At 45.5% G+C, this 18,433-nt stretch overlaps 1 protein-coding gene across 2 annotated transcripts in view; it reads right to left on the reverse strand.

The window, feature by feature from the left end:
* The window catches only part of LOC146354427 (organic cation/carnitine transporter 2-like), a 49,633-nt gene that overhangs the window by 6,396 nt on the left and 24,804 nt on the right, over positions 1–18,433 (reverse strand). For both annotated transcript variants that reach the window (XM_084838836.1, XM_084838835.1), the window contains 5 exons: positions 11,663–11,766; positions 9,081–9,235; positions 6,123–6,294; positions 4,458–4,584; positions 624–724 (listed from right to left, as the gene is read on the reverse strand). In XM_084838836.1, the coding sequence (XP_084694962.1) occupies positions 624–724; positions 4,458–4,584; positions 6,123–6,294; positions 9,081–9,235; positions 11,663–11,766 (659 nt within the window). The remainder of the gene's footprint in view (positions 1–623; positions 725–4,457; positions 4,585–6,122; positions 6,295–9,080; positions 9,236–11,662; positions 11,767–18,433) is intronic.

Here is an 18,433-nt window from a genome sequence, read left to right on the forward strand (position 1 = left end):
GGAATTGGAACTAAGGTGGTTCCCAGAGCTCACACATGGTCAGCAGCCTCACATGTTAATAGACAACAACACTTCAGGATGCAGGTGGGGGGATAAATGTCTGAATGCTCCCTCAGGTACAAATCTTTCTGTACATTCAAAATTAGCAAATTAAGGAGCTGTATCCTAAAAATGTCTCCCTGCCATGGCAATTTTGTATGTGGAGTGAGATTCTTTTTTTATGTGGAGAAGAGTTTAAATTTGCTACTAGAAGCAATAGTCTGGCAATAGCCAAATCACATGAGGATACTGATCATGTTGCTTCACATTCCGAGAGACAGCAGGATGAATCTGTTATAGCAAACACACACACACACGCAGCCCTTTCCTCATGACATATCAAGGGTGAGTGAAACTTTGAAATGAATTCCCAAAGAAAATACTAGCTGGAATAATAAATGTTTGTGATTTAGACTGAGGCACTGATATTTGCGTATGCTACTCCACAAAGTGCCATGTACAATTATTTATGAGTAAGTAAAGAAAATGATTTTATGAAATTGGAGTTTCAGGCCTTCAGAAATGTGGTTCCTAGACCAGGGACATCTGGGTGTGTTCTAGGAGGCTGTTCATCAGTTGCTTACCATAAAATTATACACATGATAGTGACAGAACGTATATTTCGGGTCTTCACTATGTCCAAAATGCTGTATGTCTTCTGGTCCTGGGAATTCAAATCTTGTAGCTATGGATGGTAAAATAACACATTTATGTGAAAATCTGTTTCTTTCCCCCCAAACCACATATCATTAGAATACCGTTTTTTAAAAAGTAGTTGGGCATGCAGCAGGAAATATCAGTTGTATGTCTAATGGAAAGAATGTATTCTTACATATCAAGCAGTGTTGTTGTTGCTGTTGTTGTTTAAAATGGTTTATGATCAATGCGGGAAAAGGCCATGTTTAATTTAAATGATAATTCCTAGAAATGTTGGCATTTAATCAAAATGATCTGATGGACACATTTTCTGGATTACTGTGAATAGATGTTATCTTAACATTTCCATGGCTGCACTGAAAAGGCTTCCTAATGTTCTCATTAAATCCCATATTTCTTCCCACATCCAATGTTCTCTATATAACAATATCGCAAATTAGATCTCATTCACCTTCAGGTTAGGTAAAGTTACATACACCTCAACTGAGGGTTGCATTTGTGTCTTTGAGTCCAATCCTAAGCATGTCTACTCAGAAATAAGTCCCAGCGAGTTAAATGGAAAATGTGTATTGGATTACAATCTCAGATCCTCTGAATCGTATTGCTCAGCTGTTTAGTGGGAAGGGAACATGTGTGCTACTAAATCCAGCCATCTGTTTCCTATCTGTAACAGATTGCCATCGTGTGTGTGTGTGTGTGTGTGTGTGTGTGTGAGAGAGAGAGAGAGAGAGAATCAGACAGAGTGAGTTTATGGGGGTGGTGGTGATCCTGAAAAATAAGAGAAATGAATTATCAGGGTGAGTGGATAGACAGGTTTCTACCTGTAACTGTGGTTCTTCAAGTGGTCATCTATGCATTCACATGCATAGATTCGGGAAGCTCCTATACCTGAGATTTTTGGTAGAAACCCCTCCCCCGCTGTCCAGTGCGCACATCCCTAGCGGGTTCCTGCTTATTCCCTCAGTTCTCTTTCGACCGCCATTGCGTGCACCTCATAGGGAATGTTCTCTTGTTGCTTTGCTTTTCAAAGCATTTGTTTTGACAAAAAGTTGAGGTTTTTTCACCTTTCTTTCCTTCTTACTATAAAGTACTTCTTTCTGCCTCTTTATAACTTTAGTTTATTTAATTTTCGTGACTCTCGAGATGGCCCTCATGGGTGTATGGCCCTCAGGGTGCCTTTCCGAACGTGCACCTCCTTTATTTATTTATACGGGCAGAGCCCATATGTGTGATGCATAGAGACCGCGAAGAAGAATTTGTGTGCCTTGGGTGTGGGATGAGAGAGAGTGTTCGGGTGCGGTATGTGATCCATCTTTTATTGTGTTGGTCTGTGAAATGGTGGTTTCAGGAGCCATTCTATGGATGGCACCCCTGCAGGGCAGTCTTTTTGTGATGGCGCCCACTGAACTCAAAAGGTTGGAGAACTTATTCTACTCAATAGGGGATTATGTTGGGCATTGCACATGCGTATAAGTGCACATGGTTCTTCATCTAAGTAGGGATATATCAGGGAGCCTTTATTTTAGCTCTCATGTGCAAGCTTTGCCATGATTCAAGCTGTCTCCTGAGGATCAATACTTCTTTGTTGCAGTCAGGTAACTTTTCAAACAAGTAATTCAGTTTAACTGTATCCACTGTGTAGAAGTTGTCTGCAAGATTAATGCATAGAATTTGAACCAAAAAAATAAATAAATGGAGTGTGCAAGATTTTAAGCTGCCATATTCATGGCTGCTAAGAACATGTGGAACAGCAGGAAGTTCCATAAAAATGTGTAACATGTATAAGGCCAATTTATATCAGTTTACAGGACATTTATATCAATGTGCAGGACATCCCAATATACAGGACATTATATCAATACACAGGACAATATATAGGAGAACCACCTTGAGTGCCATTTTAGCCACCTTGAGTGCCATTTTTCTTGGTAGAAAGGCAGGGTACAAATAAAAGCAAATAAAAAATAAATCCTGGAGTGCTATGTAGTAGTTGTTTTGTAATTTAGAGTTCAATCACCGCTCCACGTCTGCCAGCCAACATGTAAAGGACTTGATTCGGGGTCAAAGCACACAAAGTTGGATCTCCCAACATTTCTATTTTTACTTGAAAGCCAATCTGAGGTGCTCTGGTTTGATTGGAGGGGCAGTGCTGGCTGGAGGGGATTGCTATCCTACCAAACTGCTCTTTGCCCTGCTGGGGAAGATATGCAAATTCATATGTATTTACTAGAAAGAAACATGTATGTACAAGTCCAGTGTATGCCGAGTAAAACCACAACTGGAAAAAGATAAACAGCGGTGGAAGTAAAATCATATCAAATGCTCAACTAAAAATGCCTGCCAGAACAAAATAGTCTTAAGAGCCCACTCGAAAGCAGACAATGAATCTCTCTTAGGAGGCTACTCCACAGTTTAGGTGCCACCAACTGAAAAGGCCCTCTTTTCCTGTCCTCACCAGCCACATTTCTGCTGGCAAAGGATCAATGATATAATAAGTCCACTGGGTGACTCCAAAGAAAATGTATAAGGTAAAAATATTTTCAACTTACACTTGTTTTAAGATGAAGCCATGGACATATATTTGTTTACACATTGTTGCCTTCTCTTGTATTGCTGCAATGAATCTTCAGATCTATGCTTCTGACATTTATTTTTTACTCAAAAATAAATCAGTTAGTTCTCATCTAAGCCAAGGATCCAAAGTATTCACAGGCAGGAGCCAGCTGAAGAGTAAGTGTGACTTCTCAGGTGCGTGCCTTATTAAATAGCAGCTGCCATGTTTGGCTTGGAAGGTTTACTGCCAATCATGAATTGCTTAGGGGTTGATCCTGAGGGTCAGTTTAAACCATGACCTCAACTGCAATTTTAGCCGTTGCAAAACAGTTTTGCAGTTCTGATTAAAAGCTGGAAGCACAATATCCTGTGGGAGGTGTAGCCTTGCTGCTCTGTGTGCTTGGGTATGTGGATAGCTCTACTGTGTCACCACCCCCCCCTTTTAACACCCCCGCTGGTTGTTGTATGTTCTGGCACAGGAGGAGAGGACTTGGCCTGCAAAAAAGGCACACATAAGGGGCCTGAAACTGTCTAGTCACAAGGTAAAATATGGAGTTTCACCTCAGCACTGAGTCTGAAGAAGCATCGAGTCAGTATGGCATGGACATTGTGGAACTGTGTTGTTATTTATTAGTGATGTCAAGAGCACTATCCAGTTTATTCCTGAGACACTTGCACAGCCTCATTTTAGTCAGCACACCAAACCATAACGGTCTCTTAGCTGGGAAAGATCTTCCCCATAATCAGGATTATTGTGGTCTATGTGTTGGGAAAATGAAATATTCCTGAAATATGGAATCATAGAATAGTAGGGTTGGAAGGGGCCTACAAGACCATTGAGATGTCTATAAACCTGAGCAACTGACAAGCAACACCTGCATGCCTGTTGCACTATAAACAGATCGTCCGGAAAGAGCCTAACATCATACACCACCTTAACACAAAGAATGTGGGAATGGTACTGCATTTTTCAGGAAGGTGGCTTTAGAAATCCAGGCTGTGGCCCGATCACAAGATACAGTACAGACTACCTTCTTTAAAGCTGCAACACAGGAAGGGATGGAAGTAACTGGTTATCCAGCAGTTTCATGTAAGGGGGTTGGAAGGTTTTCTCACATGGTGCAGAGTAGTTTGATAGGTATTACCATACCTAAACAGAGGAATCAGGAAAGAAATGGTCAACATGTGCAATACATGTGCAAGTTTACCTCAACTGGATCAAATATTACTGCTGGAGCTGTCACATGGTTCTTTGCTGCAGCCCTGCGAACAATGTCCTCTGCTTCCTGAATCCTTCCCTGGGAGAGCAGCCACCGAGGTGATTCTGGAATGAACCTGCAGTGTTTCAATGCAACTTCAATAGAACAGCCAAGGTTGTAAAGCCTCCATCCCATACACACAACCATCATAATAAAGACTTTAAGTGCAGTGCTACACCTTGCTCCCTTCCTATGCTTTCGAGCAAACTCTGCTGTGGAAAAAAGAGGTTCCTATCAAGGAAGCCGCTAATCAACAATGTGTGACTGGATCTCAAAAAGTATGAAAAGAGTTAAGACTACAATTCTAATCTGTTCTGTATAAAGTATAAAAGGGAATGTTCCTTGAATTAAAACCAAAACCTCATGAATGAAAACCAAAGTGTCATGAAAGGGCACCAACAAAGAGTACCAGTATGGGTGGAAACTAAGTCATGGCTCCACAGGATATGACCCAAGGACAAAATGCAGCAGCATCTATCTGCATTGTGTGGATCTCAACAACAGGACATCATGCTTGCGAGTCTGAGTCTTTCTGCTCATTTCACTGAGAATTTTTTTCTCCATGCTTCAAACTTGCGAAGAACTGAAAATGCCCCCAGGTGACCTGAAAAAGCCACAAAAGTGCATGGTGGAAATAAGATACACAGTATTACCAGACTCAGATTAGAGACACTAAAGATGAGAAACAGGAGCCAGAAGAAGACTTTTATCTTGGGAATTTTGGAAAGGATGGGTGGACCTTTTGTATGGGAGATGGACATAAGATTCAGAGAGGGAAGGAAAACCTAGGAGGTCATCATTATATTGGTGATCATTCACACAGCTAGCTGGCAAACGAGAAATAAACGCAGTTTATTTGACAAGAAGTGTGACACAGAGCATATGACAAGAAGCGTGACACAGGTGATATACACCCAACTCCTGCAATTCTTTCCTTCCAAAAAACAGATAAAAGAATTGGACAAATGAGGCTGTGTGCACGGACATGCATGCATACCCACCGTATCATGTGTTATAAATGTACAAAGGTCCATGACCTTCCGTACATACGTTACTTCTAGCTTAATGGCTTTATTGTCATAATAAAGCCAGGAAAAAAAACCCGGTGAAATTTGGATGAGGGCTGGGCTACACCTTGATGTGAAGGTGCACATTTTTCAGTTCTACCGTTGGTTCTGTCTTGCTGGTCTTTTTCCTTTCCAAACCTTTGTGGTTTGGGTCAGAATTTCTCTTTTAATTTAATGTGTCTGCATTCACACTCTTCATAGTATGTTTGTGGTTAGTTTGCTTTGCACGCAAATCCTAGCACATATTTATGGCTATATATCCTTAAGAGAACTCCCCCCACCACCCCATCCTCATTCCCTTGAGAATCCAGTCCACTTCAGCCATTTTGGGGGAACAGAGTCATCTATGGTGGCAAGTGAATAATAAGTTAACCCGACGCAACCTTCTATTTAAATTAAAAACCCCTGATAAGGATTATTAAGGATTATGAGGTACAACTTTAATCCTCATTAAGTCAGCTAGGGCTTCCCTACTAAGGGCATTAGCTGATGTTAGTTTTGGTGGGGCTTTCAGAATGTAAACACAGTCTTTGTGAAGTACACTCACCACCACAGTGGAACGTAGAGCAGCCCAGGTACACTGAGAGCCGCTAGCAGCATCCGCCAGTCTCTGATGAAGTAAGCACACAGTGGCAGCAACATGTAGCCAAATGCATAAAATATGCAAACGCCTAACGTGCAGTATATAATACGGATGGATTTGCCGAGAATTTCTGTGCCTGTTCAAAATAAGTGAGCGGTGATGAGCACTGTAACTTAAAAAACAACAACACTATCTAGGAGTCCTTGAGACAACCCCTCCCAAGCTCTGGGTTGTTGCATCTTCCTTGGATTTAAGAGATTTGCCTTCACTTCTATACCTGATCCTGCATCAAGGGGAGTATTTAGGTTTACAGTGAATTAGGTTATTGTGACTGGGCCCTTAAATTCTTTGGCTACAGGGGTGTGTCTGTGAGATTTCTCTGTGTTAAATAAGCTGCTCCTTCCCTGATAAAATGCTTCCTGTAACAGTAAATAACATCTTGGGGTGGGAGACTGCAGTATATCTACGTACTGGTCACAGAGATGGTCTAATCTTCATATGTGATATTGGTGAACTTTGTAATGGCCATTGGCTGGCTACACAATGAAAAGACTGATTGAACGGCAATCAATTTGCAAAGAACTCACAGCCTAATAATTGCGGACACTTTACACCGCTATCTTTGTACAGTGTGAAACAAGCGAGACAAGATGCAGGAGACGTGTGAATGCATCCCTGACATCTTTTAGAGCAAAATTTAAAATAAAGAAGGTGTTGGGAGAAGCATTCACACATCTCCTACATTAAGTTTAGTCTGGTCGTTACGCTGTTTAAATCCCATTCAATTCAACTGAAGTCAAACAGCCTGTGTTGAAGACTGCAGCCACAGGGCACGATGAATGCACAAAGCTTATGGAGAGACTGTCATAGGGTTAATAAAGCTGAATAGCTTACAGAGAGGGCAGGGTGGGACTAAGAGGAAACATGTACAGCCTCTGGACTCCTGTGATGGCACAGCACACACCAGGGGAGGGGAGGGGGGCAGGGGCAGAACCAGGGCTCCATTGAGCCCTGCAAGACCTCTGGTAATCCTAGCATATGTGGCTGCTGTGTGCATGAGGGACTGGGTGGGACCTTAGCACAGCCTTTCCCACCCTGGTGCCCTCCAGATGTTTTGGACTACAACTCCCAGCATTCCTGACCATTGGCAATTCTGGCTGGGGCTAATGGGAGCTGAAGTCCAAAACGTCTGGAGGGCTGGGAAAGGCTGCCTTAGCATACAGTGGACAGCAATGACAGAACACACTAGAAACCCTAGAACAGTTTAAGAATATCTTATACAGTATGCTTATTTCAGTCTTATATACAAAGGGTGTGGTCCCATGACAAGGCAACCCATCATATGAGCCACGCTACGCACTGTGGGTTGTTTTGTGAACAACCCAGTGTGTGGTTTGTGTACTTGACAAGCAACTGGGGTTCCTGCAGCTTGTTTTCCCCCTCCTTCCATCTCGGTCCTCCACCCAGTATCCCAGGGTCCTGTCTGCCTGTCCTGATCCCCTCCCTGCTCCAATCGCTATGCCTTTTCAGTCACTGGCTGTTTTTTTTCTCTCTTCTTTTTTTGGTTGGTTTTTCGCAACAGCAGTATAGCACCATGAGGAAATTTTAAAAAGGTGGGAGGAAGCAGCCTATCAGAGTGGGAATGAAACTGACCAAGAAATTGACAGAATGGAGAAAGTAGTGAAAACATCAGGTAGGAGCAGTATAGTGTGGGGGGAATCAAAGAGGAACACAATGTCCCCACCAGCTGTTAGTCGCTCCATCGGAATAGCCCTATAGCACCTTTTTTTAATTGTTAAAAATTAAAAGAAATATTTAAAAAAGAAGGGGAAAGTACTTCACATTACTGACTTTGCAAGGGGATGGCCAGGATTTTAAGGTGGACCAGACACCAGGGTGTGTGTGTGTCTCCCTCCTTGTAGTCCACCCCTCGCTGAGTCAGCAGCCCCTCTTTTTCATAGAAAAGTGCGCCCCTCCCTTTTTTCTCCAAATAGGGGGCGGGGAAGTTGGATGATGCACACTTTTCTATAAAAAAGAGGTGATGCTGACTCAAGGAGGAGTGGTTTACAAGGACATCCTCCCCTGGGGTTGGGCCCACCTTTTAAATCCTGGGCATTCCCTTGTGAAGTCAGTAGAAAAAAATCTTCATGGTGCTATAGTGCTATTCCGATGGCGCGACTGATAGTTCCCAGGAACACTGTATTCCTCTTTGATTCCCCCCACACTGTACTGCCCCTACCTGATGTTTTCACTACTTTCCCCATTCTGTCAGCATCTTAGTCAGTTTTATCCCCGCTCTGGTTGGCTGCTTTTCTCCCTTTTAACAAATTTCTTCGTGGTCCTATAGTGCCATTCCACTATAGTTAAAGATCGACAAAAGAAAAAAAAACTAAAAAGTCAATTTGCGCAAATGTCTGGAACACAAAAAATTCCCGCAATTGGGAAGAGCAGCAGAGGTTTTTGGTGCTCTTGCTGAGTGACTCACTTGGTGCTCCCCTCAGCCCATGATGGACTGAGTGCGCCGGGTTTGGGTGACATGCCAACCCATCATGGGTAAAACAACCCCTAGAACAAACCTTTGGTTGTTGCCATGGCTTGTTTAAAAAAATTAACCCACCCCGTGGGAAGCTGTCTTGTGTTCAGACAACATGCTAACCCATCATGGTTTGAGCCACACAACAACCCATGATGAGTTGGCGTGTCATGCAAACCTAGTCAAAATCTGCATGTTAAATAAGGTTACTTTTACAACAACCCATCAGTTTTTACTTTTATTTGAGAAAATGTTTTAAAATTAAACCTATGTTCTGCTTAGCAAAGTTGGCAATGCTATTTGGAGGAGGGGACATAAAAAGAGAGCCATTCATTGAGAAATGAGTAACGACATTGAGAAGATCTGCTTCACTTAAGATGGCCACATACCAAGTACAAATGCTGCCACGTAGTTTGATATCTGCCCCAATCCAACGATGAGAAAGAGGATGGAAAACATCTCCCAGCTTGTTGAGAAGACCTGGAGGAAGCTAAAGCCAGTCTGGACCCCCATTGTTATAAATAGCACGTTCTTCCTACCAAACCTACCATGGGACAAAGACAAAAAAAATAAAATTTAAAAAAGTCAGAGCGACTTTATGAAGACATTAACATGGCAGGGACCAACTAATGAATGTACCCATTTTCTTCAGACTTTCAAACATGTTTCAAACAGTCTTTCAAACATCTGGAATAACATCCCCACTTTACATACACAAGGAATGGATAGCAATGGACCATCCTCTTTGGAAGTGAGAGGTTTGAGTGTGGGCTTTTGCTGAGCTGCAGGAACATAATGGCTGGTAGGCCACTTGCAACCTTTCAGCCTCTCAGAGTTCCACTCTGGCCAGCCAAGGGCTTGCACCTGCCCACTGGTCTATCCTGCCAGGTATTTTTACTGGTAGCAATAGCCAACAAAACATGCAGAGTCCTCAACCTACACCTATTTTTGTAGTCCTGTGGGGCAAAGAAAAGGGAGGTCTCAGTTTCCTGCCAACTACGCTCTTAGATACGGGCTATAAATAGAAGATATTTTTCTCCCAAGCAGCTACAACAGCTTGGTACTACACATAGAACCAGACACGGGCCAGGTTTTGATGAACATTGGCGAAAAAGAACCCACTGTCGCGTCTTCTCCCAGCCCCACGCAAGCTGCTCGCGCGCCCACCATTTTCATACTTACCTGTGCTGCGGCATGGGTTGTCGTGTCCTCTGAACCCGGCGAGGTGTGGGGTGGGAGAGGCTTCCAAACCACCCTGTAGCCCCTACAAGCCGTGGGTTGTGGGGTGGTTTGGAAACCACCCCCACTATGCACCTCACCAGGTTTGGTCAACATATCAACCTGTGCTGCAGTGTGGGTAATAAGGGAAATGACAGGCACACGAGCAGCACACACAGGGCAGGGAAAAGAAGCATGATGGCTTCTGCTAGTTGTCCGAACCCGGCCATGGTCATGGCCTATCGACTTAAAAGTCTACAGTAGACATGACAACATGTAAGGAAAGTAAGGGAGACTTAAGGTGTGGGGGAAAACACAGTTCAGTTACATGTGAGAGTCCCAGGTTTAAATCCCTGGTCACTCACAAAGCCCAGTGGATTGGCTTGGGCAGAGATGGGCAAGTCCCCATCTCTCAGCCTAACCTTACCTTACATGATCATTCTCTGGATACAAAGCTTTGTCCTCACTACTTTTACTTTGTTTGAACTAATACTTTTGAAAGTTTTTGTTGAAGAGAAGCAGTCAAAAACAGGTTTGAAAGTTGCTCTTCAGATTATCAGGTGGCTGCTGGGCACCACCGAAAAGATGTCTGCTATGCCAGATTGTACACTGTACAGCACACATCATTGCAGTAAACCCGGCCAAGGATCCCCACCCAAAAGTCAATTTCCCAGAAAGAAAGAAAAATATGCTTGGATTCAGACTTCTTCTGTTTGTAGGGAAGAACAATTTTTGCCAGTTGCTATTTGCCCCTGCAGCCCCCAGCGGCAGCCTCATGACCATCCAGAGTAGTTTTTCAGGAGCTCCAGGGGGAAGATGAAATCAGTGAAAATCACCTTGCGTCTTCCCCCATTGGGGGCATCTCACAAGTGGAGCTCCACTTATGGGTAGTATGAAGTAGATCTACCCCATTGAAAATACATTCAGATGACAAATCTTACTGAAAACTCTTCCTTATTATTGGGTAGCTCCTTATGCTGGGAAGAGGGGAAAATGTAGGATGCAGAGGTGGAAATAAAGTCCTATTGTGTATTAGGCCACATTAGGCAGACAGCAAGGCTTTTATCGACTAGTGCGATGATGAAAATACCAATTGAGAAATAGTCTGGCAGAAGAGTAAAAGCTCAAGAAGTGTGGTCCGCCCAATACATTTCAATGCTCAAAGATGAAATGTACAATTGTATCCTGAATATGTGCACCACATTTCATTCCAATCAATGAAGAAAATGCATTACATATGTACAGACTGCTAAGTAAGTTAAACTATATAGCCAACAACACATCACAATGGCCCTTTATTTTAATTTCTCCATAACAAAACGGCCTCATTCATATTTGCGATCAGCTCATCTGATATATAAAGAAAAATATCAAAATATATTGGTTTTTGTTTTGCAGGCAGCCTAATTCGGCAGCTAATTTGATTATTTGCTCAAAGGTGAAAAGATGGCATCATTCAAATGACTATTTCACATAATGTTGTGACACAATACTTATCAACAATTGGGCAGATCATATTTCCATAACTAAAAACAAAAACAAAAACAAAACACAATTCTAGAACCAGAGTAAAGCTCTGTTATGCTCTCATTGTCGTGATAGTTGGAATTATGGCAAGAAAAGTCACAGGAACATTGGTGTTGCCAAATTAGAGATCAATTCACTACTGTTTAAAAACAAACCCAGTGCAAGTGAGAAACTTTAACTCTGACTGAATGTTAACAGTTGTGTATAAAATGTATATACACTTTACTTGTCTGAGAGCTGTCCAGATATAAAGGATCCCATCAGCACACCCACAAAGAACAACGAGGTAGTTAGGGGTGATTTCCAGTCGTTGTCACAGACAAGATCCCACTGCAAGAGAAAGGAGAGTTTTAGCATTTTTATAACTTGTGTGTAATACAGGTGACTCATTTTCTCAAATGACCAAACAATAATTTATTAGAAAGCGCTCTTTGTGAGGAAAATGTTTAAAAAGATGTACAGTTATCTACAAATCAAAATTCAATGTTTTCATATAAAAACGCTTTCCCTAAATTCCTGTTTAGTCTATCTGTTGAGGCCTCACATTACCCCTTTACCAAACAGAGCTCTAAAGAGAATATAATTTGGAGAACTGAATACCAGAGTAAAATTCTTCAACATGATGATGATTCAGATAAAAATAGTCTGCAAATAACCAATTGCTTCGGCATCTGGGTGGCTGTACCACAAAGAGGTATTAACAAATCTAAGTAATTTAAAGAATAAGTCATTTGTTTTATGTTGGTTTCAACTGACAGATTCAAAATCCTCTTCTAAACCAGCTTTATCGATGAGAAAAAGAAAACTCGACTAATATCCATACTAGAAGGAAATAGGGAGGATCTACAATGCAAACATGGCTTACATCCTTTTGCAAAAAGAAAAAAGGGCCTCTGTTCAGGACATCTAATATTCTGCTTAACAATGCAAATTTCGCTTTGCACATGTATTTTACTATAATTTCCTCTAATAGTCTCCACCCCAATGTCCCCATCTCCTTCTGTTCCACCCCAACCTTCCCACATTGAGTGGGAAGGTCTGAAGAGGACTTCTGTAGAGGCTCATTTTAGACCTTCCCAGGGTTCCTGATTCAGCGGGGGCCTCTACACGCATTCAAGCGATTGTGCATAGAAGCCCCACTTTGGACCATCCCAGTCAACATGGAACAGGCGGAAACTGAAGGGGTGGGGCTGGCATGTATGGCCCCATATCCCCTACATGAGTTTCAATTCCCTGTTTCAGGCATAATGCTTGAGTGAATCTACTAATGCTTGAGTGAATCTACAAATCAAATTTACGGCTGAGAGCAGTTTGAGATGCAGAATGTTCGTGTGCCAGTTAAACCACCTCCTCATAAAAAGTACAATGGAGAGCAGAGGAACAGGGATAATTGACCTGCTCATGCCCACCCTAACTTTATAGTAAATAAGAGAGGTTCACATGGCACCCACGTTATGGTCTTCTTGGCACCAGCTGAAGACCTTTTTATTCATGTTAAGCATGTTAAGAACTATTTTGGTGCTTTTAGTCCACATTTTTTTTTCCTGATGGTCTTACTTTGGTAATTACGTGTTACACTGTTTTTACTCCTTGTTGCTGATTTTACTTTGTGTTATTTTATCTTGTGCTATTTTATTTTAGTTTTTTAAGTTTACTTGTACACTACCCAGCTTTGGTTATTGGGTAGTCTAAAAGTGTAATAAATAAATACCCTGGAAGGGGAAAATCAGGGTGGAGAGGATGGCTTTCCCATCTCCAGAACTGCATGCTCCTGCCTCCTTGCTTATATAGCTATCAAAATACTCAGGTTTGGAGCTGGCAGCCCTTTAGCTCTATATAGTACATCAGGGGACAGTCCCGGGTGGAGGAGAGAAAGTATGGTTATTCCTTTCCTGCTCCTGACACTCACCCCACTGAAGAGATCTGAACAGCCCTACAATGCCAGGCTGTTGGAGACATGAACAGGAACATACTTCTTAGGGAGTGGGGGTATACTGCAACATTTTGTTGCACATTTCACATGTACTAATTTTTAATGAAGACTTAATACAACCCTTTAGAAACCGGAGTGTCAACTCTTCCCAATATAATAAAACATATGCCCAGGCTTAATACTTAAAACACTTGCAATTTCCGGTTAAACGTATAAGAGAAAATCCGGGCCCCCCTCCCCCCGATTTAGAAATCACACTTGTGAAATCTGTATAGAGGATAAATGTATATGTCAAGTTGCTATATAGGAATATGTATGCATATTCTGTTGTGGTTTCCGTTGCCATCATCACTATCACCAGATTTATTTATTTATTTATTTTATTAAATTTATTAATCGCCCATCTGGCTGGTTACCCAGTGTCAGGGTGGAAACTGAGCCAATAGAGCCCCAGAGCAGTTCTGATTCTGAGGAGGAACAGCAATCTGTGGGAGAGGAGCTCGCTCATCTCTCACAAGCACAGCAGCTGGCAGAGATTCCTCCTGCCAGCATTCCTGGGATAGATAGTGACCCTGGCAGCGAGAGAGTGCTGGAGGGGGGCTTGCTGGATGCTCGGCGCAGACGCAGGGAGTGATGACGGAGGGCACGGAAAGGAGGCGTAGCGCTCGTTTGGCGTGCAAACAACGGTTGCGTCCCGAGGACCCAAGGGAAAGAGGGAGGATCTCTCCCTAGCCCATAAGTTCAGGGTCTTCCCATGATTCTCCTTCAAACAGGGACCAACTGCCTTACCTGGAGCTTAGGCTACTCAGCTATCTTTCCCCAGTGCTGTTCCTTGCTTTGGCGCTAGCTACTAGTATTCTCAAAGAGTCATAAAGTGATAAAGGAATAAAGTCTCGGAAAGAATTCCTCATCGTCTGTCCTGAGTTGGCTATTGGTGGGGGCTGCAAGAGGCAGCTAGGGTGCTCCTGACAGCTTGGTCCCCGTTCCTCTTTTTTTTTCTCTCTGCTCCTACTGCTTCTGGAGGCTGCCATGGACCCGGCGGTGCAAGCTCTCGCGCAAGAGAACCAGGCTCTTCGTAATCAAGTGGCGCAACTGACGACTGCCGTACAGAGTCTTCAAGCTGCGGTTCAACCCCCACCACCTCCGATTCCCCCCTGCCGCAAGCGCCCGGTGGCTCTGCCAGAGTTTTCTGGTGAGAAAGGGCTTTTTCAGATTTTCCAGGCCCAATCAGAGCTGTACATGCGCCTACGACCTGAGGATTTCCTGACAGAACAGGTTCGTGTGGGCTTCATCATTAACTAGGGATGTCAGAGAATTCTGCCACGGATCTCGATGCGGCCGAATGCCAGTGCATTTGGCCCCCCGAAATCCATGGCAGAACGGCCTGCCACCCCCCCACAGATCCCCCCTGGGACGAGACTTACCTGGGGTGGATGTTCCGGACGGCGGCGGCTCCAGCGGCGGCGGCTGGTCTTCCAACCGGCTGCCACTGCTGCCATTTGCAGCCTGGTCGCTTCTTTTTTTTTTTTACATAGATGTGATAGGCTACGTAAAGACTTACGTAGCCTATCACGTCTGGGTTTTAAAAAGAACAAACGCGTATGCAAATGGCGGTGGATATGGCTGCCGCCATTTGCATTCCTTATTTTTGGCCGTCTTAAGTCTACGTAAATATTTACTTAGACTAAGACGGTGAAAATAAAGGGGAACGCAAATAGCGCGCTACGCTATTTGCGTTCCCCCTTATTTTCGCCGTTTTAAAATTTGCGTACGCGTTTTTGTTTTTTTTAAACCCAGAGGTGATAGGCTACGTAAGTCTTTACGTAGCCAATCATGGCTGAATACAGGGTCGCAAACGGCGGCGGCTACGGCAGCCACCATTTGCTTCCCTGCTAGCCAGTGGCCGGATGTCCGGCTGCTGGCGGAGCTGGCTGGTGGCTCTGTGGAATCCCTGCGGAGCGGAGCCAGCCATCGAGGATTCCTGGGGGGAGGGACGGAGCACCTCTCCCCCCTTCGCGAAAGATTCCGCAAAACGGTAAGTGACTTTTGTACATCCCTATTATTAACCTACTTTCAGGCATGGCAGCTAAATGGGTTTTGGGACTTCTTCTCGCTAATGACCCCCTGCTCGGGGACTATCAAGGTTTCATGACAGCGATGGCCTGTTTTTTCCACCCCCTGCACACGCAGACGGCTTCTTGGGAGATTCACCGCCTCAGGCAGGGCAAGGACTCAGTTTCCAGCTGCGCAACAACTTTTCATTTGCTAATGCAGGCTTTACAGTGGAATGATGCCGCGCTGGTGGCTCAGTTTTTGGACAGTTTGAATGATGAGATCTTGGATGAGTTGGCACGCACGCCTAGCCCGCCTACTTTGGAGGACCTCATCCAGACCTGCCTCCAGATAGATAGTTGGCTGGAGGGGCACTGGCAGACCCAGCGGGGCGCCAAGATTTCCCTCCTCCCATTCCCCTGCATTTCCTGCCCCCTCCCCCACCCCTGCGGTGGGGGCGGAGGAGACCCCGATGTAGCTGGGAGCTACCCGAGCCCCGCTGCCGCCGGAGGAACTAGAGCGGCAGCACATGGAGCACCGATGCTTTTGGTGTGGAAAGCTGGGACATTTCGCCAAAACCTGCTGTGCTAGACCTGCAGCCCCACTGCCTCCCCCTTCTCTCCTCTCCTGTCCTTCCTCCTCCTCGTCCCCAGGCCTGACTAGGCTGCCCCCCAAGCCTGTTGGGGGTCTCCAGTGTGGGGGTCGGTTCCCCACCAGGTGGGTGCCTCCCGCAAGCCCCCCATCTGCTATTGCATGTTCACCTCCGCTCCTCCCAGTGGGGTGGGGTGGGGTGGAGACCCTGGCTTTAGTGGACTCTGGGGCTACGACCAGTTTCATGGATGAAACGTTTGCTCTCTTCCACAAGATTTCTATCCTGCCTCTTCTTGCCCCCTTGGCAGTGGAGACCATCGATGGGCGTCCTCTTTCTTCAGGCGCGGTGACCCAGATTACAGCTCCGCTCACTCTGCGTACCCAGTCCCACGTTGAGCAGATTCAGTTTCACTTGGCCAAGGTTCCCCAATACCCAATCGTGCTAGGTGTTTCCTGGCTCTCTAAGCATAATCCTCAGATTTCTTGGGGGCTTCAGCAAGTGGAGTTTGCGTCTCCCTACTGCTGGGAGCACTGCCTCCCGACTGAGGCGCCAGTCCCAGTCGAGGCCTTAACCCTTTCCTCCCCCTCCTCGTCTGCTTCTGGCAATTCTTCAGCTACCGTGATCCTCCCAGAGAAGTATGCGGCTTTTCGGGATGTTTTCGACAAGAAGGAGGCCGACCAGCTCCCCCCCCCCCGCCCTTTTGACTGTGCCATTAACTTCATTCCTGGGGCGACCATCCCCACTGGCTGGCTGTATTTGATGTTGGAGCCGGAGCTTCGAGCTCTGAGGGAGTTTTTGGACACAACCCTCAGACATGGCTTCATTCGCCCCTCCTCCTCCCCTGCCTGCACCCCTACCATGTTTGTGCACAAGAAATCGGGCAAACTCCACCCGGTGCACGATTTCAGAGCTTTGAATTTGGTCTCGATCCCCGACAAGTACCTCCTCCCCCTCATACTGGAGATGCTGGAGTGCCTGGGGCGAGCCAAGATTTTCACAAAGTTGGACCTGCGTGGCGCCTACAATCTGATTCGCATCCGGGAGGGGGATGAGTGGAAGACCTGTTTCGGCACCCGGTACGGAGCGTATGAATATGCAGTGATGCCGTTTGGGCTCGCCTGCGACCCCCCCCCCACGTTTTCGCGTTTTATGAATGCCATCTTCCGGGACTATTTGGACACTTTCCTCATTGTGTATCTTGATGATTTACTTATATTTTCTGAGTACCCCCACGCCCATCAGCACCATGTCTCCGCCATCCTCCAGCGCCTCCGCAAGAACCATCTGTATGCCAAGCTGGAGAAATGTGCATTTGACCTAACCTCTTGGCTACATTATCTCAGCTGATGGTATCAGGATGGAGACTGTCCTCTCCTTGCAGGCTCCATCCACCAAGAAGGACTTGCAACGTTTTCTGGGATTTGCTAATTTTTACAGCAAGTTCCTGCCCAGCTTTGCTTGGCTGACATCTCCTCTCATGGACCTCCTTAAGGGCAGGAAATCTCCTTTTCATTGGACGGCATCTGCCCAACAGGCTTTCCAGGCATTTAAGAAGCTTTTTAGTTCTGAGCTGACCCTGTTACATCCCGACCCGAGGAAGCCTTTTGTAGTGCAAACTGATGCCTCTGACTTTGTGGTGGGGGCGGTGCTTTTTCAGCCAGATCGGGCGGGCGGCAGGTTGCAACCCTGCGCCTACCACTCCAGGAAGCTGAACATGTCTGAGAGGAATTATACCATCTGGGAGAAGGAACTGTTGGCCATCAAGTCCACTTTGGAGACCTGGCGTCATCTTCTGGAGGGGGCACAGCACCTAGTCGAAGTTAGAACTGACCATCGCAACCTGGAACATCTTCAGACAGCCCGTGCCTTAAATCAGCGGCAGATTAGGTGGTCGCTTTTTTCCCCCCGGTTCCACCTTAAGATTTGCCATGTGAAGGCCTCCGACAACCTACAAGCAGATGCTCTTTCTTGTAAGCTGGACCTCCAGCCAGGGGGTGAGGGAAATCCCCCTGCTCTGATTCGTCCCCCCCAGAGCCTGGTGGCAGCTGCGGTACCTTACTCTTGGGAGGAACTTATTCATTCTGAACAGGCTCAGGATGCTTTTGTCCGCACAAAGGTGGAGGAATTGGGGCTAGCCTCTGGCCTTCCCCACTCTACCCCCTTCTCTTTGCGAGGTGGCCTGCTCTACCATTCCAGCTGCGTCTATGTGCCTTCTAGACCCCTCCACGAGAAAGTCCTCCATCAGTGCCACGACTCCCCCACCGCTGGGCATTTTGGCTTCGCCAAGACCCTGCACGGAGTGACACGGGATTTTTGGTGGCCTTGTGTGTGTCGGGACGTCAAGACCTATGTCGCCTCCTGCCCAACCTGCCAGCAGGTGAAGGCCCCCTCAGGCAAGCCCACAGGCTTGCTTCACTCCC

The sequence above is a fragment of the Heloderma suspectum genome, chromosome 2 (assembly GCF_057233095.1).
Source record: "Heloderma suspectum isolate Gila_16-S chromosome 2, 16-S_ref, whole genome shotgun sequence".
Classification (NCBI taxonomy): Eukaryota; Metazoa; Chordata; class Lepidosauria; order Squamata; family Helodermatidae; genus Heloderma; species Heloderma suspectum.